The sequence below is a fragment of the Misgurnus anguillicaudatus genome, chromosome 4, assembly GCF_027580225.2.
Source record: "Misgurnus anguillicaudatus chromosome 4, ASM2758022v2, whole genome shotgun sequence".
Classification (NCBI taxonomy): domain Eukaryota; kingdom Metazoa; phylum Chordata; class Actinopteri; order Cypriniformes; family Cobitidae; genus Misgurnus; species Misgurnus anguillicaudatus.
Window position 1 is genome coordinate 22772575 of NC_073340.2, and position 25760 is coordinate 22798334.

At 37.6% G+C, this 25760-nt stretch overlaps 1 protein-coding gene across 1 annotated transcript; it reads left to right on the forward strand.

Moving 5' to 3' along the window:
• Positions 1–15995: 15995 nt before the first annotated feature.
• Positions 15996–23245, forward strand: meox1 (mesenchyme homeobox 1). Its single transcript, XM_055177011.2, has 3 exons — positions 15996–17109; positions 21749–21921; positions 22536–23245. The coding sequence occupies exons 1-3, from the start codon at positions 16632–16634 to the stop codon at positions 22656–22658; spliced, it is 774 nt and encodes a 257-aa protein (XP_055032986.1). The 5' UTR covers positions 15996–16631; the 3' UTR covers positions 22659–23245.
• The last annotated feature ends 2515 nt before the right edge of the window (positions 23246–25760 follow it).

Here is a 25760-nt window from a genome sequence, read left to right on the forward strand (position 1 = left end):
TTTTAAACCACAACTTCTCGTCTATCCCTGGTCATGTGATGCGCAAGCGCGACCTCACACAATACGTCATCACGTCAAGAGATCACTTGTGCGAAACTACGCCCCAGTGTTTACAAGTGCGGAGAAAGAGGACCGTTCTGACATTGTTGTATGTTAAATGATAATAATTCATGTCTTTGTGTCAGTTTATTGTTTAAAATGGTCCGCAGATGTGCGTTTCATATATGTAACACGTGACCTTTCCATGGCATTACGCAATCTCACAGGACCAGAGATAGACGAGAAGTTGTGGTTTAAAAGTGCATATTTTTTATTTTTCTTGCCAAAAATGACAAGCGTTTCGCTAGATAAGACCCTTATGCCTCGTTTGGGATCGTTTAGAGTCCTTTGAAACTCAGTTGAAATTGCAATTTTAATCTGCATTAAAACGGTTACGTGTTGGTGTCCATAAAAGTCAATTAACTCTTTCCCCGCCATTGACGAGTTATCTCGTCAATCTGCAATTTATTATCAATTTATTATCAATACCGCTATTATCCACCAGGTGGCGCTATTCCACAACTTATAAAAACCGGAAGTATTGCCCTAGGGCAAACAGCTGTATGTCCGTGTATGTTTTAAAGATCGCTCTGCATCTGATCTCTATCAAAAGTCCTTCACAATAATGGAATTATCTCAGCTTTTTGCTCAAAATTTGGTGTTTTTGATGAAACCTACACATATTTGAGAGGTGATAAAAACAGAACACATGAAGGTAGGATGAAACTGATTTTTTTTGTTTGAAAGCAGAGGGTCTGTTCTTTTATTTCATATATTGTATGTTTTATATATTTGAAAAAAGAGGAGCATTTTCTGGAAGGCATTAAACTTTTGTGAAAATCATGAAAAATGCTGGCAGTGAAAGAGTTAAAATGAGAAAAATCCTGGAATGTTTTCCTCAAAAAACCTAATTACTTCTCGACTGAACAAAGAAAGACATCAACATTTTGGACGACATGGTGGTGAGTAAATTATCTGGGTTTTTTTTTTGAAAATGGACTAATCCTTTAAAATGAAATCAAACTTTGTGCTCCTGATCTCATTATTAGTTTATGAGACTGTAGCCTGGAGTTCACAGACAGGGTCATATACGCTTGCTGACTTTGACAGATTCAGTGGCTGATTTGAGTCTCTGTACACACCATCAGTGTATAAATGACACTGAAGTATAAACAGCTTTGGGATGGAAGAACCACCTGCGGGTCACTAGTGGAAGCATGGTAATGCAATTGCAGTAACAGCGAAACCCCGGTTATCCACCCTAGGCCAGCTGCTGCTCTCGAATCAGAAAACAGAACACCTGCTGTTGAACTTCTGCTGCCAGAGGAACTATTCAATGAACATAAATAGTAATAATCTGAAGGGCATTCAGCTCAGATAGTCCAAGGAAACGTCTTTCAATAGTTCGATAACATTCGGAAGTACAAGAACCCTCAATGAAGAATAGAAAGAACGTGTCTAAAGCCTTTCAATGTACGTTGACTTTAGTCATTCAAGCAAGTTGACAAGGGATATCCTGTACACATTTGTGAAAAAAAGAAAACAGCATTGGCCCCTCATCATGATACCTCATCTAACCTATGGGCCAAGACAATGACGGCTTAAGGAGGAAGTACAAGAAATCGCTCATGCCTGAAAGCAGCAATTACTCACTCTTGACTCACTTTTTATCTCTTTCTTTATCTGTACCTCTTTTCCCTTTTACCCCAGTATGACTCCAGCCACCTCAAATCTCCGGAGAGTTACCCCATCTCGTCCACAATACCCCGGCTCTAACTCACAGCCAGACCGGAACTGCAGGGCATCCGTCTGCCAGCTAATGGCCTCTAATTTTGCCCTAATAGAGAACCCAATGAACAGGCTGGAGAATAGGAGGAGAGAAAAAAAACAAACGCATGCAATAGGAAGGGGAAAAGGGCAATTTCGGTTGAAAAATATTAATGCAATCAAGGCAAATTAGTGGCTTTAGGATAACATTCCTACAGTGCAGACTGTTTACGTTCTGGGGGAGCGCTGGAAAGTGTGGCGGGTTGAGGCGGAGGAGAGTCTTGCCTATCACAGATGTAACAACCTAAAAGCAATAAGTAAACACATGCATGTACACACACCTACACATTTAGATGCCATTGAGGTGCCGTACACCCTGAAAACACCCACTGATTGTCATCTTAAATGAGGGTCAACATGGTTTAGAGAGCACAAAATGCACTAATTATATCAGCGTATACTAAAGATGCGTGGGAAACGTAAGAATGTATTACACAACTGGAGTCTGTTGTGTGGGAATTAAAACACGGTATGAAGAATAAGGGACATACAGAGGAAGAAGAACAGAGGATGATGTCAAAACATTTGAGGATGGAGAATGGAAATAAAAGATTAGGTTGACAGAAAAACCTTGAGAGGACACAAAAGACATTTTGTATGAATTAAAAGCTGATTTTTGCAATGACAAAATACTTTTCCCTTTCCAAGCTTAAGATGCAGAAACAAATATACAAAGCCTCAATCAACAAAGCCAAAATTTACTTGACGTCCAGTACCTGTCAACAATTGGATTCTAAAATACGTGAGATCTCTGAAAGGAGGACGGGTGGTTTTGAAGGGTCAAAGAGTGACAGTCTGATTTTGTTTAAATAGCACTAAATTATATCATAAATATACTATACTATAGCATATAAACAATGATTAACAACATAAAGATTATTTAAGGAGTTATTAGAAGAAAACCCATCTCTACCTTCACCAACCTCCTACTTTCAACCTCTCTCATATGTTTTTCTTTATACGTCACTAAGTTAGCTAACCAACAAACTATAGTAAGCAACTTTTATATATACACATATATATCCAGTATGCGGCAGTCCTGTGGTCGAAAATGGCTTGTCGATGATAGAGGTCAGAGGAGAATGGGCTGACTGATTCAAGCTGATAGAAGAGCAACTTTGACTGAAATAACCACTCATTACAGCTGATGTATGCAGCAAAGCATTTGTGAAGCCACAACACGCACAACCTTGAGGCGGATGGAATACAACAGCAGAAGAACCCACCGGGTACCACTCATCTCCACTACAAATAGGAAAAAGAGGATACAATTTGCACGAGCTTACCAAAATTGGATAGTTGAAGACTGGAAAAATTTTTGCCTGGTCTGATGAGTCTCGATTTCTGTTGAGACATTCAGATGGTAGAGTCAGAATTTGGCGTAAACAGAGAGAACATGGATTCATCATGCCTTGTTACCACTGTGCAGGCTGCTGGTGGTGGTGTAATGGTGTGGGGGATGTGTTCTTGGCACACTTTTGGCCTCTTAGGGCCAATTGGGCATCGTTTAAATGCCACTGCCTACCTGAGCATTGTTTCTGACCATGTCCATCCCTTTATGACCACCTTGTACCCATACTCTGGTGGCTACTTCCAGCAGGATAATGCTCCATGTCACAAAGCTTGAATCATTTCAAATTGGTTTCTCGAACATGACAATGAGTTCACTGTACTAAAATGGCACCCACAGTGAACCCAATAGAGCATCTTTGGGATGTGGTGGAACGGGAGCTTCATGCCCTGGATGTATATCCCACAAATCTCCATCAACTGCAAGATGCTATCCTATCAACATGGGCCAACATTTCTAAAGAATGCTTTCAGCACTTGGTTGAATCAATGCCACGTAGAATTAAGGCAGTTCTGAAGGCGAAAGAGGTCAAACACAGTATTAGTATGGTGTTCCTAATAATCCTTTAGGCGAGTGTGTGTGTGTGTGTGTGTGTGTGTGTATATTCTCATTAGGTCCAACATTCATAGCTAAATACCAACTCTACCAAAATAATGTTATAATGATCCAACAAAACTGTTCAGTCTTGCTTGTTCCACGAGACTCGTTTTGAAATGTGTGACAGTTTGTATACCCCCTAACTGCACACGACGGAGGCATTTTTACCTCCAGTTGCTACGAAATGAATGGAGAATTTGCCACCACTAATATGGTCACACAGCTGACCCGCGATCCAGCAGCCAACGCGCAGTCTAGTTATTTCTTTAATATCTTTGGTCTGTGCCTTCACAGTGCGATTTTGCCATTGTGATTTATTGTGCTGCGTTATGTTATTCCCACTGTGCCTGATACCAAAATCATTGTGACATACTTTGCAAAAAGTGTGGAAATTGTCAATGCTGCTTCGCGATAAGAAATTAACCTCGGTCCAGCTGTTGTCAAATTTGCAGCTATATTTAGTCTTTTTCGCCTTAGCACCACCTGAGCTTTCTAATGGCATTTTTTTTGAAAATATCAAACCGAGTTGTAGGTTGCCAGGTTGAGGTAAAAACTTGGTTCAAAATTGTATGATGTGTCTATTGCGTGAGTAGGATGTGTTTCATACAAGATCTGGCAATTGGACAACCTTTGGATAAAATATTGATGTGATTATTCATATAACAAGGTAGGGCCGTACAAATTATGGGAGTTTCCTGGGAGACATAACAAAACGGGAGGGGCCCGGGAGATAGGTTTGACATATGGGAGACTCCCGGGAAAATGGGAGTGTTGACAGGTATGGTCCAGTTTTCTTTCCGGTGTTGACCTATTTTTTACTGAAGCAGTAGTTCTGGGCAGGACATTTGATTGGATAGGAATCTGTGTAGTGCAGGATGAGTAATCAATATTTTTAGTTTGTTTTCCCAATACACTAAACGGTATATTTTAAATGTATATACCAGCTACAGTCAACAGATAGACCAAAAACTACAAAACTCTCAATTCAAGTTTTTAAGATGTATAGTGATGTGTTGTGACTATGCTCACTCCAGGGAGTGACAGCAACTAAGGCGTTTTGCTGCCATTCAGATGATAGAGCGTGTTAATGTCCTCTTTTCTTTGGGGTAGTGTCTCTGTTTTGCTCTTGTTAGACATGCTTGAGTTGGAGAAGCCTGACCCAGGGGAGAGAAAGAGAGAACTCACACTGAGATATACTACTAAATATACACCATGCCGCAACATAGCATGAAAACTCATCATCACGGACTCAAAATACATCCATGTATCCATACGATACCACCATAACCATGCAGTTATGACCAACTTAGACTGGGAGGATTCAGCATGCAGAGAAACAAACAGGTTTATAGACACATCAACATTCTCCTTCAGGTGCACATGTATACGTCATACATCAGTCATGCTTGCAAGATGATTTACAATTATATATTTGCTGTGTGTAACTTTTAAAACTGAAGTTCACATAATTCAAAAGGCGAAAGGAGACTCAGAGGTGTTGAGACGTCTGGCATTGTGGGAAAGGTATTCAGACATAAGGGACATGTAGAGTACCCAAACATGACCCACTTACATTGCTAGGGTGCAGCCAAACCGGCTGGGGCTTTGTCCCACGCAATGCAAAAATACACAAATATGTGTTGGGGAAGACTTTTGCTTCTGTTTATGGTTTGACAACACTTTAGGACACTGTCATGTAAACAGTAATGGAAAATATATGAAATGGCACCACGATTTGTTAAAAAGCTATAAATGTCGTTCATTTTTAGGATAGTGACTAAAAAGTTTTGAAGTTTATTTGTTATATATATATATATATATATATATATATATATATATATATATATATATATATAGAACATATTCATTTTAACAACCAAATTATTATCAACAAAAAGCAAACTTGCAAGTTGATAATCTGCAGAACGGCTTGTAAAATATTGCGATGAAACAAAAGTCACAGAGCTCCCACTAGTGGTGAAATTAAATACAACATGTTTCATTGAATTGCATTTTGACAAACGAGTGTATAGGGAGGAATTTATTTCTTTGAGCAAGTAATGCCAAAATTAAGGCTTTATTGGAGGCGAAATAATTATCAGGCCCAGCCTGAACGTACAATGTTCTGTTTATGTCTATCAATAGCTATATTTGTGGGCCATATATATAAACCTGAGTGATGTAATGTAATTGAGTCACTTAAAGATGCATAGGTCATTCAGTGTCTGTAAATAATAACCAAGATGACTGTGGCTAGTTGAAATTGAAGACAGATGTTTTTGTAAAAACATTTCTTGGGTGGTGTAATTTAGGTCACTCTAGTCTAGATGGTGGCCGGGTGGGGGTCAATAAAAACAAGCCACAGTGAGCAGGACATGCTGTGTATTTTCCAACACCTTACTGGTCCAGGCTTGATAACAATAATGCTTTGGCCAGTGCATGAAACATTTTTGCAACTCTTGATATAAATGCCTGTAACAAAATGTTCCTCCTGACCTGTGTTAACATTCACTGATAATGACAACCTTTCATCTGGTTAACCTCACAATCATTCAGTTAGCATCTGTCTTTACTGTACTGACTTTGATTCCTCCCATGTGAATAATTAAATATGTTAAACATCACCCAAAACAAGCATTTCAACACATTTTCATTGTAAACTGTCCAATATTTACCCATTATGGCTCAAAAATAACCCAGCCATTTTTAGAGTGTACTGGAGAACAAGTATAAATAAATGTATACTGGTAAAAATGGTAAAATGTATACTTGTGATGCACTGTAGTTGCTTTTGATAAATGCATTAATGTAAATGTACCAAAAAATCTTACCAGTAGTGTGTTGTATATTGTAAAAACAGTTTTTAGAAGCGTGCTTTGTAATGACCACAGTGGTAGCATTAGGTCTGAGGTCAATACTGACTAATAATCTTAGACAATATGTTATAAAAGTTTAAGCTAAATATGCGTGTTAGGGTGGTCCTTATGGGTATATATTTTTTTAAATGTTCAACTCTCACCCCCTAAATTGTTCCTACAATATCTAGAGGTTGCTCAATATTTCCGAAATCACATATTTTTGCAAAAACTGTACCATTTAAAAACATACAACACACATAAAATTTGCTTCTTGAAGGGTAACTTTGTTCCAGTTATTTCAGTCTCTTCTGATCCGAGTAACCATATAGCGGACTTGCTTCGTGTTGCTTCAGCCATTGTCTCAGTGTATATTGCTTCATTTACATTGAAGCTTTCTTGCTTTGAAAGACATGTCACCAATAAAACAGGAGTTTTATTTGTATGACACATGGTCAAATAAGTCAATTGCTGACATAAGTATGATTTAACAATTTTACATGCTAGCAAAAAGTATCACATAATACGCGAATGTGTTAAACTTCAAAGGTATTGAGCAACCTCTAAATATTAATTAATATTGAGAAAAAAAAGTCTTTATTCAAATATATTGGTGGGGTAAGAGCATGAACTTTTAAAAGTTGAAAAATAAGGACCATCCTAATGTGTGTATATGGATATCACATATGTAAATGTATTACTCAAATTGACCAAAAGATGGAGACATTTTAACACTATTAAGAGTTTTCACAAACATGAGCTGACCAGAAGGATTTCATTGACAATTATAACTAACTGATAACATAGTACAAAATAGAGACCAAACTAGCTTACATACTTAAATCAAGATTTAAGTGCCACGCACAACAGAAAGGGATAATATGATGTATCATGACCCTCATAGATAGACACATACAAAATAGCTGTACATATAGACTCTACTTGAGATCATTGCATCTCTGTATAAATCCTGTGCTTGACAGTGTGCAGATTGATGTTTGTGCAATCTATGCGTTGGATCAAAAAGTACAAGCGTTTTGATCAAAAAGGGACGGTTGGGTTAAATGAATCAGACCATTTTTTTATTTGACCCAACAATGGGTTAAAAAACTCAGCATAGGTTAAATTACAACCTGACGTGTTGGGTTTGTCCCTGTTTGTATAACTGTACATGTACTGTTTTATACATGCTCTTCAGCTGCTTTTTGGTTCTATTGGGGTCTACACGGTTGGAGTTTCTATGTTTAGAGCTGTCCTTCTTATGGGCAAATGGGAATAGTGCTCTTTTCTGGGGGGTTAGCGTTTACAAAACTTTGAAAACGGATAGCAAGCTGACCTCTCCGATTTCTAAGGTTTAACTGCTCCATTACAACACACAGTGTACACAGTTTCCCTGTTTCTACTAAATTAGTATAATTGCAGTCTCCAAAGATTTGGTCCAAATCAAATCTGAAAATTGGATAGCAACAACTACACTTCCTTGCTGTACAACGTAAGTTACAAGACCTCAGGTGTCATGCAAAAGGCCTTTTCCTTGAAACTCAACCCGCTACATGTTCGCCTGCTGTGGCTTTCGGTGAGCAATCCACGGAGACATACATGGATCCTATGAACTCTTAAAGGAAGCCAAACCTCCTGCTATTTGTTACCCTCTACAGTTCTCCATCTGGCTTACCTCAGTCTATATCCCAACTTACATCTATAACACACATTTTTACGAAAATGTTCTGTAGGTCAGAACCTTTTATGCTGTCTGGAGTGTATCCACTACTAAAATCTGTCCAGAATCTAGGCACGTACCACACCTCGCTTTCAGTCGGATTCACACACCCTAGATAGTATACATAGAATTCCCAAACAACGTAAATGTCACATTCTGAAAGTTCCGGAAGAACCTGGCACGCAGCAGCAATGCTATGCAGAGCTGGCCGCTTGATTGAAAGGCTTCCGAGAATTCTCTGGCTGCGTAAAGCTCTGTACAGGAGATGGGTAATGGATTTAACAGGGCAGGTACACAAAGCTCTTGTGGCCGCAGACCGGAGCTGTGCAGAGTTCATTGTTGACATCTGGAATGTCTTTCCTCTCTCGCTTCTTCTTTTGATTTTGGAGCGAGTCATATTGCCAGCAGAGTCACTTGTTTCTATGGCTTCGTTAGCACATTGCATGCATTTGCCTGTTGTCTGGCTTTGGATTGGTCAAATTTTAGTAAAGCACATAGATGATATTTAGCTTTGGAGAATATTTTTGGAAAGAGGTGCAAACTAAAAAAGGCAGAAAGGTATGAAATTATCATTCAATTCAGTAATCTTTGAACAACAGATTTTGCTCAATATCTGAGCACACTTTATGCATTTATCCAAAGTAACTTACAGTGCATTGAAGGTACACTATGATCAGTATGCTGTTCTTTGGGGATCAAAACTTTTGACTGCTGCTCCCAAAATGCTCTTCCAATTGAAAGAACACGATGACTTTTTGGGACTTTATCTTATTCACCATATCCCCCAGCTTTGCATAAGTCCATACATACCTTTTTCATCTTCGTGCGTCCCGTAACTCTGTCTGACGCACCCACCGCTAGCCTAGCTTAGCACAAAGACTTGAAGTTAATGGGTCTAGCTAGCATACTGCTCCCAATAAGTGACAAAATAATGCCAACGTTTTCCTTTTTATATGTTGTGAATTGTATAGTCACAGTCATCTTTTAACGGTATACATACTGGGGACTATAATCTTAGAAGGCGAAGCACTGCTACTTGTGCGGAGTGATTTACCTGAGAAGCCCCATGGTGAGGAGCACAGAGTTTGCGCATGTTGCGCTAATCACTCCGCCCAAGTAGCAGTGCTTCGCCTTCTGAGAATATAGTTCCCAGTATGTATACTTTTAAAAGATAGCTGTGTCTCATATGACCTTGTTATTTGTGCATGCTGTGACTATACAAATCACATTATATAATAGGTAAATGTTGGCGTTATTTTGTCACTTATTGGGAGCAGTATACTAGTTGGAGCCATTTACTTCCAGTCTTTGTGCTAAGCAAGGCTAGCGGTGGGTGCGTCAGACAGTTACGGGACACACGGAGATGAAAATGGTATGCATGGACTTCTCTAACTCTGGGGGATAAGGTGAAGAAGCTAAAGTCCCAAAAAGTCGATGTGTTCCTTTAAGCTACAGGAACAACACTTATTACAAGACTTTATTTGATTATACTTTTTGATATTTGATTTTGGTGGACCCATTTCACATTCAGTTGATTTTAATAATATTATCTGTCTGCGGACTGCAAGACAGGGGCGTAACAGGACGAGAGGCGTATATTGAAGCAAGGGACGTAACTTGATTTCCAAATCACACAGAACCACGCGAGATGTCAAAACGAGATGTAGACTTGTATAGACTCAGCGGTATGAATATTTTCTACACTATTGAAGATAAAAGTTTAAATTGTAGAGTGCAAGTAATTTTCATACTGTACTAACACATGTAAATCTTGCAAGATGTTGGGTTTAGGGTTAGGTTTGGGGTGGGATTATGATAAAAAATAGTGCTCATCTAGCGGCATTTTATGAATTTTTGCCGTTTGTTGGATAGTTTTGACATCTCGTGTGGTTCTGTGTGATTTGGACAACAACAAGTTACGCCATGTCATGTTACACCCGTCTTGCAGTCCGCAGACAGACCCATCTCAACAGTTCACCGAAAAATCCAAATTATCAATAATTTACATACACTCATGTTGTTTTAAAACTGTATGAGTTTCTTTGATCTGTCAACAGAAAACAACATATCTTGATAAATGATGGTAAGCACATAATTAGCGGTACCCAGTGACTGTCATAGTAGGATAAACAAATACAGTGGAAGTCAATGGGTACCGTCAATTGTGTGCTTACCTTCATTTATTTATAGATATGTTTTTTTTCTGTTGACAAAGAAACTCACAGGCTTAGAACAACATGACGGTGAGTAAATGATGACAGAATTTTTTTTGGGGGGTGAACTATCCCTTTAAGTAAATCTGCACTTATGGTACATATTAAGAAATTTTCTAAGTATTAGTTGAGTATTATTCATCTTTTAGGTGTAGGTTTGGTAGAAAAAGTTGATATCTACTTGCAAAGTTACTTATAGTCACTAGTATGTTTGTATAAAGTGTTTGCAGATATTAATCACTCAGTCTACTAATTCTGTATGGACAGGTACTCGACATGTAGGTGCAATGCTCCTAAAAGCCAACAAAATGTAAAAGGGACCATAAAAAGTGATACCCTATATTTTTTCTGATATAGTAAATGATAAAACTTCAAATATGTTGCAGTGTCCTCTGAAGATGCGAGAGGATTAAAGTGTGCCATTATCTAAAATAGAAATCAAACCAAATAGTTACTCTTATAAACATGATTTCTAACTTCGCTGAATCCGTGATTAGTATGTAATACATCAAAGACTAAACAGATCTCTTTAAACCCATCCTCAGATGAACAGTAATCATCAAGAACTTGCAGATGTCCCTTTGAATCTCACAAAAGATAATAAATACCACGAGAGTGAGCAATGTTTTGGAAAGAGACAATTCCGTCCACTAATTTGCCAAGAGGCTCTAAAACACAAAATCAGGTGTTTGTCTAAAAGAATACAGCGCACACATCTCTGGCATAGAAGAATGTGTGTGTATTTACGTAAGCGGTGAACACAAAAGAGCATAAAAATAGAATAGAGGGCTAAGTTTAGGGTGTTTGAGAATGTGTGTGCATGTAAACTCAAGAGCATGCCTGGTGTCAAAGGAGGTATTTTCCAAGGCTGTTCCCTTTTGGCTTGTTGAGTGTGTAGGGCCTGATCCTGAGATCTCTCTGGAGAGCAGTTTGGTCCTTATTTTCAAAGCCCCGAGCTGCACAGCAGGAAGTCCTGCCCTTGGATGTTTGCGACGGGAGAGTATCCACAGGAAGGTTTTCCATGAACATGTGATGCATGAGTCTCGGCTCTTCCCAGCAAACTTTTGAGAAAGCCCCCTGAGAACGATAAACCTGAAGTGATGCCTACAGAAAACAATGTTGGTTTAAGAAAGCTATAAGTTACAAAAGAAATTACAGCGCTTATTCTTGCAAAAAAATTCCAAATTATATCCTTTAAATTTTTCCTACAATGAAAAACGGCATTAGCACTAAAGTTAAACGTCACTACATAAGCGGTTTCAAGTTCGCGCCTAAGTTAATGAAGTCAAACGCCCGGACTGCCTGAAACTGCCTGTTGGGTTACATTACAAAAACAAACAAAAAAAGAAAATAATTCACTTTTAATAAAAATAATGACAGATTTTTTTATTATTATTATTATTATTTGTAACGTGATATAAGGTTTCATGATTCGGTTTCAGAGGAGATACATGTGCATAACGTCACTTACTTTGCGTTACTTACGTAATATGCGTAAGTTAATCCAAGCAAGCACAAACGTTTTGTTTCTCATGTATGTCAATGATGTATCTGTGCACAAGAAACTTTGTGCCTCACACGTTTTAATAGTCCCCGTTAAATTTATACTCGATCTGCATTTTGATCTGGCACTTGTTTTCCGTTGAAGTTGCACACAGTCAGCACGAGGTGGAACAGTTGATTGACAGGTAGGTGGGCTGGGCAGGTCTACAAATTCCAATATGTTTTGCTTTATTAAAATTTTTACAGGAAATTTTACACGTAAATTACATGTAAATATTCTTTAACTTTACCTTTGTGTCTCTGTAGGACGGTGGCCAAGTAGCTGAACGAAGGCGTACACCTAACCCCGGTCTGGACTGAGACCCTGTCACAGGTACTGTGTATACTAAACAGGATCTGATACAACGTTTTAGGCCAATGACAGAGTAAATGCAAAGAGAACTGGATGCTTTTAAATAAATAGAAAGTGTATTTATACATCTTAGCTCAGTAGCACAACATGCTTTTTATTAACCACTAGAGGGCAGCAAAATTGTATTTTAATAAACCACCATAAAAAGGAAATCACTCCTAAAAGTTAATTATCTAATAAAGGATGGTGAACTTGGTTATACACTATTGCAAGATCTAGTTTTTTTTAATATATATAATTTTCATTTGAAGCACGCATTTATCCAAAGTGATTTCCAAAGCCATATACAGAATGTACAATATGCACAACATGTATTTATAATGGTCATCCAAATTTCAATTCAAACAAAGTGCATCACGGCATCTGTGTGTGTGTGTTTTGATTGTGTGTCTTGCTGTTTGGCGGAAGCAGTAAATGAAGTGGCCAGCAGCAGGGTCTGAATCTGTGCTCCCACAGCTCCGTGACCCGAGCCTGGCCTGTGCCGGTCCTCCATTAGAACTTTCTTTCATCCTTCTTATTCTCTCTGGTGTCATGAAGATGGATCAAATGAAAACACAAAAACACCCACTTTGCCCCCAACCTGCCCTGGCCGACTGACGGCAACAGGTTTGAGAGAGGAGCGGCAACTACCTCAAGACCCAAAATGTGCTTGGACTCACTCACACAGAGAGGAAAAACTCTCACACAGATGGCCTCAACTAAACGCAAATGCTGTCTAACCCCAACCCCCTGTGGTCATGCTATGGCCCAGATTGCCAGTAAAGAGTTGGATGCTTCATGGCTCAGCTATGTGCTTGGTAAATGGAAAGGATTTCAGCCTTACCTCAACCATTACGCTGCTGTTGTCGAGTTGTTCTTTTTTTTACAAAGGTCAGAATTACAGAGAGGACAAAGCAAAACAACAATAAAAATAACCACAGTTCTTATAAATGCAACTAAACATGTATGCTTTCCATCATTTGTAACGCAACCCGCGGACAGACACTGAAAGTGAGATTCCGACCTCAACCACATTTAAATGTCAAATGAAATCTGTTCAAAATGAGATTCTGTTCAGCACCACATGCCAGAAGAAACACATGGCTAGAATGCAGGAGAAATGACATCATAGTTGGAGCAAATACTGGTTGCAATATTATATAACATTGATGAATATCAATGATAGAGATTGCTTTATCAGTGCTTATCATAATGAAACCAAGTACACCACTGTTAGAAATTAGTTTAAAATAACTTTATTTTCTTTAATAACTTTTCTTTCTTTCTTTCTTTTTTCCATGTTTATGAATGATCTTTAAATCTATAACATTCTATAGTTTCCTTTTAAATATAAATTTAAAGTTGTGACAACAATTAATTATTTTGAAAACACACTCTTAAAAAGTAAGGTGTTGTGTATGCCATACTGTTGAAGAACATTTTTGGTTTCTTAAGAAAATCTTAAGAAAATCTTTCTACGGTGGTTCTTACCAATCATTCACTAAATAATGGGGCAATACCCTTTCAAAAAGTACACCTTTGTACACATTTGAGTCCAAATTAGTATCTCAAAGGTACATATTGGTAACAAATGTACAGTATATTCCTTAACAGTGCATACATTGTCAAAAAAAGTTTCAAACTGTACCTTTTTGTTGCTGGATTGGTACGTTAATTTTTAATTTTGTACTTTTATATACTAAACATAATACAATATTGTACCTTTTTGAGTATATTACTGTACCTTAAGGACCTATTGTGTTCCTTTACAGTTAACTGTTTTGTACCCTTCACATTTGTCTGGTACAAAATTGTTCCTTAAAAGTACCGAATATGTCCTTATGGTATAATATTGTACCCCAGAAGGTACATACAACACTTGAATGTGTTGTATACCCTTAAAGGTACAAACATAAATTTTTAAGGGTACCACACCCAGTCTCACGAAATTACGTACCTATAGTAAATTTTTTATTCTTTTGCGTGATACTGTCACAAATTTCCGCCTTTTCTTGTGTCCGTATCACGAATTGCTGTTTACGTGTCATTGTCACGTATTGGTTTCTCAACTGTTTTGTCCTATTTTCTTACCATTGTCGCTTCGGTTTAGGGTTAGATTTACATAAAATGACATCCTTACCCAAACCCAACTCTAACCCTTATACCAGGCGACAATGTTTTAAAAATAAGAAAATATAAAAAATAAATCAGAAAAATTTGTATAAACCAATACTTATAGTAACATCGTACCGCAAACACCAAATCTAACCCTAAACCGAAGCAAAAATGGTTTGAAAGTATAAAAAAGCAGATAAGTATCCAATACATGACAATGACACAAACAGAAATTCGTTATACGATTATGAAAAAAACACAGAAATTCGTGTCAGTATCACGAAAAGGAATCAAAACTTACGTGACTATGGTACGTAATTTTGTGAGACTGAGTTAGTATAGAATAGGTACACTTTCGTACCTTTTTTCTGACAGTTTACAACCTTTTTAAAGCGATGCCATAGAAGAACCATTTTTGGTTCCTCAAAGAACATTTAGTCAAAAGTTCTTTAAATAACCACATTTTTATAATCTGAAGAGCATTTTAAAGGTTCTTTGGATGTGAGGATTCTTCAACCATTTAGCTAAAATGGTTCTTCTGTGGCATTATGAAGCACCTTTATTTTTAAGAGTGTACATATCGATTAAACTTTCATTGTTACATATAGACTACAATACTATATAAACTTCACTCTAAAAATGGCTGGGTTATTTTTGACCCATGTTGGGTAGATATTGGGCAAAACACATGCTGGGTTAAAAATGACCCAATGTTGGGTTGTTGTTATGTAACCATAGGTGATAATAACCCAGCAGTTGGTTTAAAACAACCCAGCATTGGGTCAATTTTAATCCAGTGGTGTGTTCTGTCCAATATTAACCTAACATGGGTCAAAAATTTTAGAGTGTACAATAAATGTTTTACCGTTTAAAAGGATTAATCGATTTAATTAATGTTTATATTTATTTGATTATTAAAAAGTAATAATTTATATTAATTTATAATTCAAGTTAATTATATATACGTTAATTTATAATTATATATTGTGCTTTTTATATAATATAATTCATTTAATTTTATTAAAATGATACCATAAACCCAACTGTGTATTTTAAAATTAGATGTTTTGTTTATCTTTTAAAATTTTCATATATATAGGTTGCAAATGAATGGATTGATATTGTGTTAAAGTTAGTGATGTCATGTTAGTGTTTTTGTTATACTAGAGCTAAAGCATACCGGAGGTGTGTAAGAAAGCACTGCTTAATTCAAACTTTTACACCAGCAGTGTGAAATAAACCCCTGGCTGTGTCTACAGCCATTACACACATCCACAACACAGATTACCAAATGTGGTTTTAGAGACAGGTTAGAGAGGGGTGCATACTGATAATACTATATATCCAGCATATATAAAAAATGTAAGAATGAAAATGGGGTTTTGGAGGAAAAGAAAAGCTTAAAGGATTCCGACAACTTTCCTGTGTGGGTGTTCATTTTATATTTTACAGACAATGTTCCTTTAAAAGCCAGCACCTGGAAATCCCATTAGATGTGCATATAAAATCCCCCATGATTAATAGTATATGAGGCAGGGCTGGGTTGGGGGGTACCGACATGTGGACCACAGGACTCCTCCTCTGAAAGCTCACGTTACACTCCATAAACTTGCTGCTCTTTCCCACCTAAACGTTTTAAAAGGAGGAGGGATCACTTGTCAGGATTGCCTTGAACTGTGAAAAGCAGCGTGTGGAGTTGAGAAGGGATGGAGTGAGTGAGTCTTAGAGTTGAATGAGAGACTGAGAGAGTGTTTGTTGATGTGTTACAACAGACCTGCATCCCACCACACACTTTCAGAGTGAAGACAACCGAGAGCAAGGCCACTGCTGGAAGGCGCCTACTTTTATACTTCCGTTTTGGGGCGAACCTGATCGTATTCGAGTGTGATTTGCAAAGGCATACACTGATGTGCGTGTAAGCTGAAGTGGATGTTTCTCACGTTGACTTGTGCCAGACCCAAACAGCTGCGTCTTTGAGGAGACCTTGCCTTCATACTGTGTGTGTGTGTGACCCTTCAGCATGGAACAACCAGCCAGCAGTTGCATGCGGAGCCCGCATGCGGGCGGTGCTCTGTGGGGCTGCGTCAGGAGCCCCCACACCGGCGGTCCTGGAGCCGGGCTACAGCCGTACCAACAGGCCCCTTTCTCCTTGCACCAGAAGCACGATTTTCTGGCCTACACAGACTTCTCCAGCTCCTGCCTGGTGCCGGCGCCCCACGCATACCCACGCGAGGACAGACTGTATCCTGAGACGCACGGCGGGTACCAGCGGGCAGAGTGGCAGTTTCCTCCCTGCGAACCACGAGGCAGAGGGCAGGAGCCGTGCCAGGGGGCGGCAGAAGCAGTTGCAGTTGGTGTAGGGGCTGAAATGGACAATGCAGGTGGAGATAGACTGCCTGGAGCAGTCACAGCGTGTCTAGAGGGAGAATACTCACCTCAAAGGGTGGCAGCGGTCGACATGGAGAAGAAAAGCTCAAAACGGAAAAGAGAAATAACAGGTGCGTCATTTCATGGTGAATGAGATATGAGATGTGAATCATTCTATGTTTTCCTATTCAGAAAATAATACACATAGCAAAGTACTATGGGTGTAGTATTGTGCTTGACAGTACAGATCATGTTGTGTTTTTGGTATACACATTAAACATGCCATTACTGTGATGATGGACTTTTTTTTATCTTAGTGATGGACACCATTTAGTAGTGTTTTGGTAAGTGCTTTCCAAATACAGGATGAAACTACTTTAAGGATGTAATACATTTTGCTTGACATATTCACGCATACCAAGGATGACACATATTTCACTCATATTATTCAGCTGTTGCTTCCTTCAATTGTTAGGTAAAGTTCATCTTTATGACTGCTATTGTTTTTCAAACACCTGTTTGGTGGTTGTGACACACAAACATCTGTCACACAAACATTTTTTAGCCCAGACCTAATTTTTAAATGTTATATTAGGATGAAGAATCCAAAAAGAACCTAAACTTTAAAGGTTGGCTACGATAAATGGTCACTTTGAATCAGAGGTCATATTATGAATCTCTTCAGGTCATTGTAAGGATGTGCAGTAACTAAAACAAGCATATTCTTTGCTTAATATCTGAAGTGCTACCCTATATGCTATTATGGATAAATTTAATCATTTTATTGTTTAAACTACCTTTACAGCATAGACTGTGAAGTCATAGAAAGAAACTTTTTGTGTGTATCTATTGTCGGGACCAAAATCAATTTTCATTCATCATATCTCAGACTATATAAAGTTTCGACGATTGCTACAGTCAAGGCTAATGATGCCCAGAAATGATTACATCTACATAATAGGAAGAGTTTGTAATAATGAGCTCTCGGTGTACTTCTAATTTCACGCTATTCTGAGAGTAGGAAAAGTGAACCTCAGTATTTGTGGCACATCTGGTGCAGGCATTAATTTCATCTCTCAGACTTGTGGAAACTGAGACAGCTTTGCTTTTGTGGCATGAGGGAAAATGTTGGAAGATAAATACATTTCGCCAGTAGTACTTGATTTGCTTGTATATACAGTACATCAGCCAAATCAGCAAGACAATACTCAAACCGAGACAATAACGTGTGACATTTAAAAACTCTTAGCTGAACAATAACGCACCAAGGCCTCTTAGTGTAATGTGGGAGATAAATATACCACTTCCCTCTCCGAGTTACCTTAACGTAACCTTCCATCACTTGCGGTCGAAACAAGCCAGACCACGTCTGTAATATAGCTTGCCTACAATCCCACTTCTGCATTTTTATCCATTGACATTTTCCTGTCGTGAAGCAGTAACAGGATCTCAGCCGAACACACTCACCATTAGACTGGAGAAAAATTCAACATCATGAAAATATTCATCACTGAGAGCACATTTATATGATCAAGACTAGGGAAGTTTTTTTAATGAAATGCAAGGTGTGAAAGTTTTGGCTGGCGTATGATAATAAGATCTGGTAGCGATTATGTTTTCAGCAGGTTTTTACCTGAAATGACAAGCAGACACTGTATGATTGCACGAAATTGTCAACAGATGTGATATTCACTCCCGAAATGTATTCAAAATCACGGATAATGTGCTCATCATTTTTTGGGGTTGAGGAAATAAAGACTTAATAAACTTGACTCCTGAAGACAAATAAAAAACATTACTCATAAAAACGAAATATTGATACTAATATATACGCTAAAACTAAATATAAGTTTTCTAAATATAATTCAAGCAACTCATATTAATTAATGTCATATAGGAAAGACCATTTTAAATCAGTAGTAATCAATGTATTGTTTTACTTCTGCTCTACAGGTTACACTGAAATTACCTATTTTGTTTAGTTTATATTATTTACATTTATGCATTTGGCAGACATGCAACTTACAGTGCATTACAACACTTTAAAAAATACTTTGCTGCCTTAAAATATTTTGTTAAATCAACTCAAGTCATGTCAACAGAGATGAGTTGTCACAATATAGTTGAGATAAGTCAACTTAATTTTAGTTATACTCACCTGTAGATACAACTCATCTCTAGTCAAGATAAATAATAGTAAGTTGAAATGACTTGTAAATCCAAGTTGATTCAACAAAAAAAATTTAACGCAGCAAAGTATTTTTTACAGTGAAGGTAATAAATTTTTTATTAGTATGTGTGTTCCCTGGGTTCGAACCCATGACCTTTTGTGGTGCTAAACAATGCTCTACCACTGAGCATGATGTTAAATTATCTTGGTTTTTCAAGTCAATTCAACCTACTATTTCAAGTTTTGAATGGTGACTTATACAGACAAGTTGAAATTGTTTAACTAATTGTAAAGTTAAAGTAACATAAAAATATATGTTGATTTGACATAATTTTTTTAACCATTTATTTTAGTGCTTTTTCTTTTTACAGAACATAGACAACAAGAAAAGAGAAAAAAAAACCTTTAACAAAACAGAACAATTGAGGGACAGATGTACAAAAAGACTAATAATTTTGTAGACAGGTAATGCTTAAGCTGGATACAAATTCATAAATGTTATGGAACAGCTTAATCCTATTAAAATATATTAAAATAAAATATCAATTAACCTTACGGTTAATACATTATATATTATAACAAGAAAAATAAAATGCATTATCCTGACTAGCTGTCTAATAAAACTTGGGCACTACACAAAGAGATTACACTCCATACTAATAACTTTGACATCAACAAGGGTTATTTGCTATGAATTCACTATATCATTTATCTGAAGATTTTCTAAAATCTGTCCCCAGTCTTTATAAAATACCTCAGGTTTATCATTATTAATGTATCTCAATCTCTAATGCAAGCATGTTAACAAGATCTCTACCCCACATTTCAAACTTAGGCACAGATTCATGCTTCCACATTCTTAAAATCAGCCTGACATCATTTTTTACAGCGCAGGAGCACATATTATATATATATATATATATATTAGTAGTTTTTTGTTACATTAAGTAGTCTTTCAAATTTACAATTAGAATTTTTACTGTCTGTTCTTCAAACAAAAACTGTTCCCTTACGGTTTGGTAACCAATAACCGATGTCAAATGAAGTCAACTCAGTCTGACTTCACTTGAACAAATGACTTTAGCGCCTTCAACATAAAATACCAAATGCCCACCAGACACCGCGGTGAGGGCAGAAGTTGCTCCCTACAAGTTTATGGGTTTTTTCTGGGGAAATTTATTGGAGTCTGTTTTTCAGAGGCACACCCATACAGAGTGCCAGGTGTTTCTCCCCCAACCTGCCACCACCTTTCTATTTACTACCCTCGGCAGTGCATTTAAATGAACAGGACTTTAATGACGATAATGACGCGCTTTCTTATAGAAACAGAGGCCACAGGTTGCCATATGTGAGAAAGCATTTTCTCTGTTACTAGCAAACTGTCTCACTTTCACACTAACATCTGGCCGGAGCTCATTGCATAGTCTGGCCAAATTCTTACACGGACAAATTAAAGTCATTTCAGAGTAATTGCGACAATTTTTTGGTGCTACTATATGGTGCAAATGTTAATTGAGTTCATGTAAGGTTGGAACAACTAATAAAGCTGCCACAACACAAATGATTTAAACATCTTTACATTAGAGTACATTTTGAATGTGTGCCTTTAAATAATTTGCTCACCAGCTATATTTTCTTGTTCTGACATGGATTAAGTTACAGTGTCAGGGAATGTAAAGGGCAAATTTACACACACACTTCAGCTGGACCCATCCAAACCTTTGTTCTTTTGTTAGCGGATTTAACAATGTTCCGGCGCATTCCTTGCTAACTTGAGTCCTCTGCGGTCAGTTTCTAGCACCCCAACATCCCCCAAACATCCAGTGTGTTTTAATGGGGGCACAAACACCCTGTGATCTGCCCTGAGCCCTGTACAAATGTGCAGCCCGTGTGGCCCACAAAATCACTTGTAACCATGTTACAATGTGCGGAGAGTTTTAACTTAACAGGCATGAAAACTCACAAAGTGCCTGCGGGAATTGTCGAATGCCCTCAATATATTTAGTAACCTTAATACATTTTGTAAAAAAGCGACAATCGAAATGTTTGTATTAAAATACAAAAGACAAATCCAAATCTATACAGGTGGGACCCCTTTGGGGGACGCAAGATGGTGCCAGGGGGCCCCAGTGTAATGACATTTTATAAAATACATTAATTTATTGTACATTTTGTGTAATAAACCTCAGATTAATTTGACTATTAAGTAAAAGCACTACATTGTATAATTTAATTTTGTTTAATTCACATTCTAAATTTGAGATTGTTTTTAGTTATGCATTTTCTTTGGGGGGTGCAAATAAATGCACCCTTAACAGGGTAGGGGGGCACGCCGAAAAGTTTGAGAAACACTGATGTAACCTAACATAGTAAGGTTGATTCAGTCATATTGCATTTACATTAAAGCACTCAACAGACACTTTTATTCAAAGTCACTTACAACAGTGAAGGAAAAAATTAAAAATGTATCTTAGGTAGACAATGTGTGAGGTGAATATTCAATTAAATTTTTACTCTGAATAATAATTTGAAAATCATTCAGGATACTTTTTTAAGATCCTTGGCCAAGTTTTTTAACATTGATATTTTGTGTCGTTCAGAGATTCAGGATTCAAGCTTTAAGCCCGATTCAAACTGCAAGGCGAGAAAGGAACGGACGGCTTTCACCAAAGAGCAGCTCCGGGAGCTAGAAGCCGAATTCACCCACCACAACTACTTGACCCGCCTGCGCCGCTACGAGATCGCTGTCAACCTTGACCTTACTGAAAGACAGGTACAATAGATATATCAACTCAAGCTAAAAATTTATTTTTAGGTTTTTTAAAAGACAATGCTCATCCATCAAGTCTACATGAGTCTGTGTAAAATATGATTGACAGTACGAAGGTAGATCTGTTGTTTCATCAGTCCTTCAGTTTGTCTTTAGAAATTACACATTTTTTGGTTAAGCGCAGACCACAGTTTGCGTGGTCCTTGATGGTTTTCCCAGGCCTGCAGGTCCAAAGCAGATGCCAGATCCCAGCACAACTCTGGCCTTCTCCTGAATCCCTTTGCAACTCTTTCTCTACATTTTCCGACGCATCCTCCATATCTTGGCCGCCCGCCACTCTTTGCTTTCGAAATGAGTGGCAGACAAATTCGGTCGAGAAGAAGCATGTAAAAATAGTGTGGGAACAGATGGTCCATGTTCCTGTGTTTCCGTGGAGAATGCAGAGTGGGATGCACAAGGGTCACAGGCTTGCGGTCCTCAGAGTTTAGCTGTCAGAAATAATGTCGCAAATCTTTTGATTTGCTGGCTTCAGAATTCCTTTGAATCGCTCAGCAGAGAGCGCACAATTTATTTGCAGAATCATGTTTTAATGCATCCCTTATCATTTTCGTTCACAGGTGAAAGTGTGGTTTCAAAACAGAAGAATGAAGTGGAAGCGAGTAAAAGGGGGACAGCCTGCATCTCCTCACGACTTGGAAGCAGATGAGATGGACTCTGCTGCTTCGCCCAGTTCTGAGTAAAAAATCAGATATTTACAATCACGGCTTCCCACTCACCTCGATGTCCAATTTTTCACTAGTTCCTTCACATATCCCCTTACACCCCTTCATGGACAAAACTTTTCCTGCTTCCTGTTGCTCACTTGACTAATTATCAACAGAGCTTCGATGGTTTGGAAGCACCGTCCAGTTTCAGCCCACACGTTTGACTTTCATTCACGAACGGATCGAGTGAAATCAGAGACCTGTAAAAATCCAATTATACGTGTGTTAAAACAATTTATATTAACTGTTCGAGACCCGGTTTAATAGCTTTGACCTCCAGGCATGACGGCATGATGTAGGTTTGTTGTTGGACCGCTTTCACACAGCAGTGGTGGCGGGTGCCTGATCAGAACCACCTGTGAAGCTCCACACACAGACTGGATCTCAGGATCGTGCCAAAGCCTCAATATCACGTATTTGTTTTTACCCAAAATTGTGTTGTCCGATCGCTCTTTTTGTCTGGTTGAATAATATTTTTCTTTTTTGTACCTCTCTTTGTTTTTTTTACATGAAATGGATAAAACAGATGTTGCATATAAAATAAATAAATAATTTGAAACCTAGAAGAACAACTGTGGTTTTTCTTCCTCAGATGTTTTAGCCCCTTTGTTGTAATCTTAAAGGGATAGTTCACCCAAAAATGAAAATTCTCTCATCGTCTACACATTTTCATGTTGTTACAAACCTGTATAAATGTAAGGAATATATGAAGAGTTACAAATCCATTTTGACTAATTTTGGTAAAAATGTGTTTTCTATACCAAGAAAGTGACAAGATGAAAAACACTATTTTCTGTAGCAAACTTTCACATAGCATCTTTAGGTTATAATAACATTAAAAATTTTAATTCATAATTAGACTTTTAAAGATTTATTAAAAATGCAATAAATCCATGACAAGTTTTTGCTATAAATCTATTGAATCAATATATAAATGTGCATTCATCTTTGCCATGTTATATTCATTAAGTTGACTAGTGGTATACACTGATGAAAAGAAAACATTAATGGCATGAATCAAAACACTTACTTTGTCATATTATGAACACTTTCATTGCTGCTGTCATCCTTGAGACGTCATCGCTGAACTTTTTTGACAGCGATCAGCTGTAAAATGTTTTGGTCCTGCTCGATTTTCGTTGATTTCGCTGAAATAATGGAACGTTTTTCATAAGATCCCTTGAGGTCAATGTGTTAGCATGACAGAAGCTTGATGCTTTCGTGTGAGAACAAGCAACAGCAGCATTTTTCCGTTGCCCGTGTTGCTTACGTTTCTTCCCGTCACAGAAAACCACCACATGTTTATCAATGTCATCAAAGTATTATTTTGTTTTTGTTGATCTCGAAGTACAAAGTAGATGAGGAAAACTAGGATTCTGTGTGTATTCAAAGCGCCGTTATTATTGTTTACAATGCGTGGAATGGTGCGCTGTGATTTGTTGAGCAGATTTATTGCATTCTGCAGAGAAGGAGGACTGGCGTTTATTGTGTTTTGGGAAAAAGGGAGAAAAGATGACAGAATAAAACGGAGGATATCGGATTTGCATAAAATAAAGAATTTACTTTTTAATACTGACCAAATAAAATACAGATTTTGACAGTAACATTTTTTTTAAATGCCATTTATTGCGTTTTGGAACCAAACTCTTCATATTTTGAAACCAAACCATTTATGAGCCCAATGCATTCATTTCCACAGTATTTTTTTCCTACTATGGAAGTGAATGGGGCTCATGATTGATTTGGTTAGAAATATTCTTCAAAACATCTTCCTTCATGCTCAGAACAAAGAAATTTATAGAAGTTTGTAACAACATAAAAGTGAGTAAATGATGACAGAATTTTCTTTTTGGGTGAACTATCCCTTTAATGTAAACCTGCTTTGCTGTGTAAAACCCCATGAAATCAAACTTAGGCCTTTTAGTCTACAACTTCTTCTATGCTGTGCAGATTTTATCATTTTAGTCCAATGACATGCTGTCTAGAATGATAATGCAACCACCTGCAACCGAGTAGCAAGTAGCAAATCATGGTTCATGGCTGTGACTAAAGCCTATTAGCTATTCTTAAAAAAAAATGAGTCCTTCAATACTGTTTCAATTATAAATACATCTGCGCAGAAAAGTAAACTGAGTGTGTAGTGGGGAAATGAAGTCAGTATGGCAGTCTGGGACTTTAAGTGGATCACACAGCATCACATTAAACCAAATAATAATAACAGAACATTACTATATTATATACCAACCCATTCTCATTAAAGGGATATTTCACTTTATTTGAAAATATGCTCATTTTCCAGGTCTTGCGCTAGCACTTTTAGCATAGCTAAGCACAATCCATTGAATCTGATTAGACCATTAGCATTGCGCTTAAAAATAACCAAAGAGTTTTGATAGTTTTCCTATTTAAAACTTGACTCTTCTGTAGTTACATCGTCTACTAAGACTGACAATAAATTAAAAGTTGCGATTTTCTATGCAGATATGGCTAGGAACTATACTCGCATTCTGCCTTAATAATCAAGGACTTTGCTGCTGTCATACGGCTGCAGCAGGCGTAATGATATTACGCACTGCCCGAAAATAGTCCTCTGCTATTGAAAGTAACCAAGGGGACTATTTTCGGGCAGTGCGTAATATCACTACGCCTGCTGCAGCCATGTTACAACAGCAAAGTCCTTGATTATTACGCCGGAATGAGAGTATAGTTCCTACTGTAAAATATCTGCCTAGAAAATTGCAACTTTTAATTTTGTACACAATGTGACTACAGTAGAGTCTAGTTTTAAATAGGAAAAATATTGAAACTCTTTGGTTATTTTTTAGGGCAATGCTAATGGACTAATCAGATTCAATGGATTGTGCTTAGCTATGCTAAAAGTGCTAACGCCAGACCCGGAGATCAGCTGAATGGATTCCAAAACGTTAAAAATCAAATGTTTAACTCAAGAGGAGCTGGAAAATTAGCACATTTTCAAAAAAAGTGTAATATTCCTTTAAATGCTTATAAATAGCATGCAGTTGAAAAGTTGTGTAATACATACGCCAATTTCCAATTTTGTGTGAATATGATACACTA

Coding starts and splice junctions, on each gene's coding strand:
- meox1 (XM_055177011.2), top strand. CDS start 16,632: ATGGAACAACCAGCCAGCAGTTGCATGCGGAGCCCGCATGCGGGCGGT. Junction 17,110..21,748: donor ACGGAAAAGAGAAATAACAG/GTGCGTCATTTC, acceptor TGTGTCGTTCAG/AGATTCAGGATTCAAGCTTT. Junction 21,922..22,535: donor TTGACCTTACTGAAAGACAG/GTACAATAGATA, acceptor TTTCGTTCACAG/GTGAAAGTGTGGTTTCAAAA.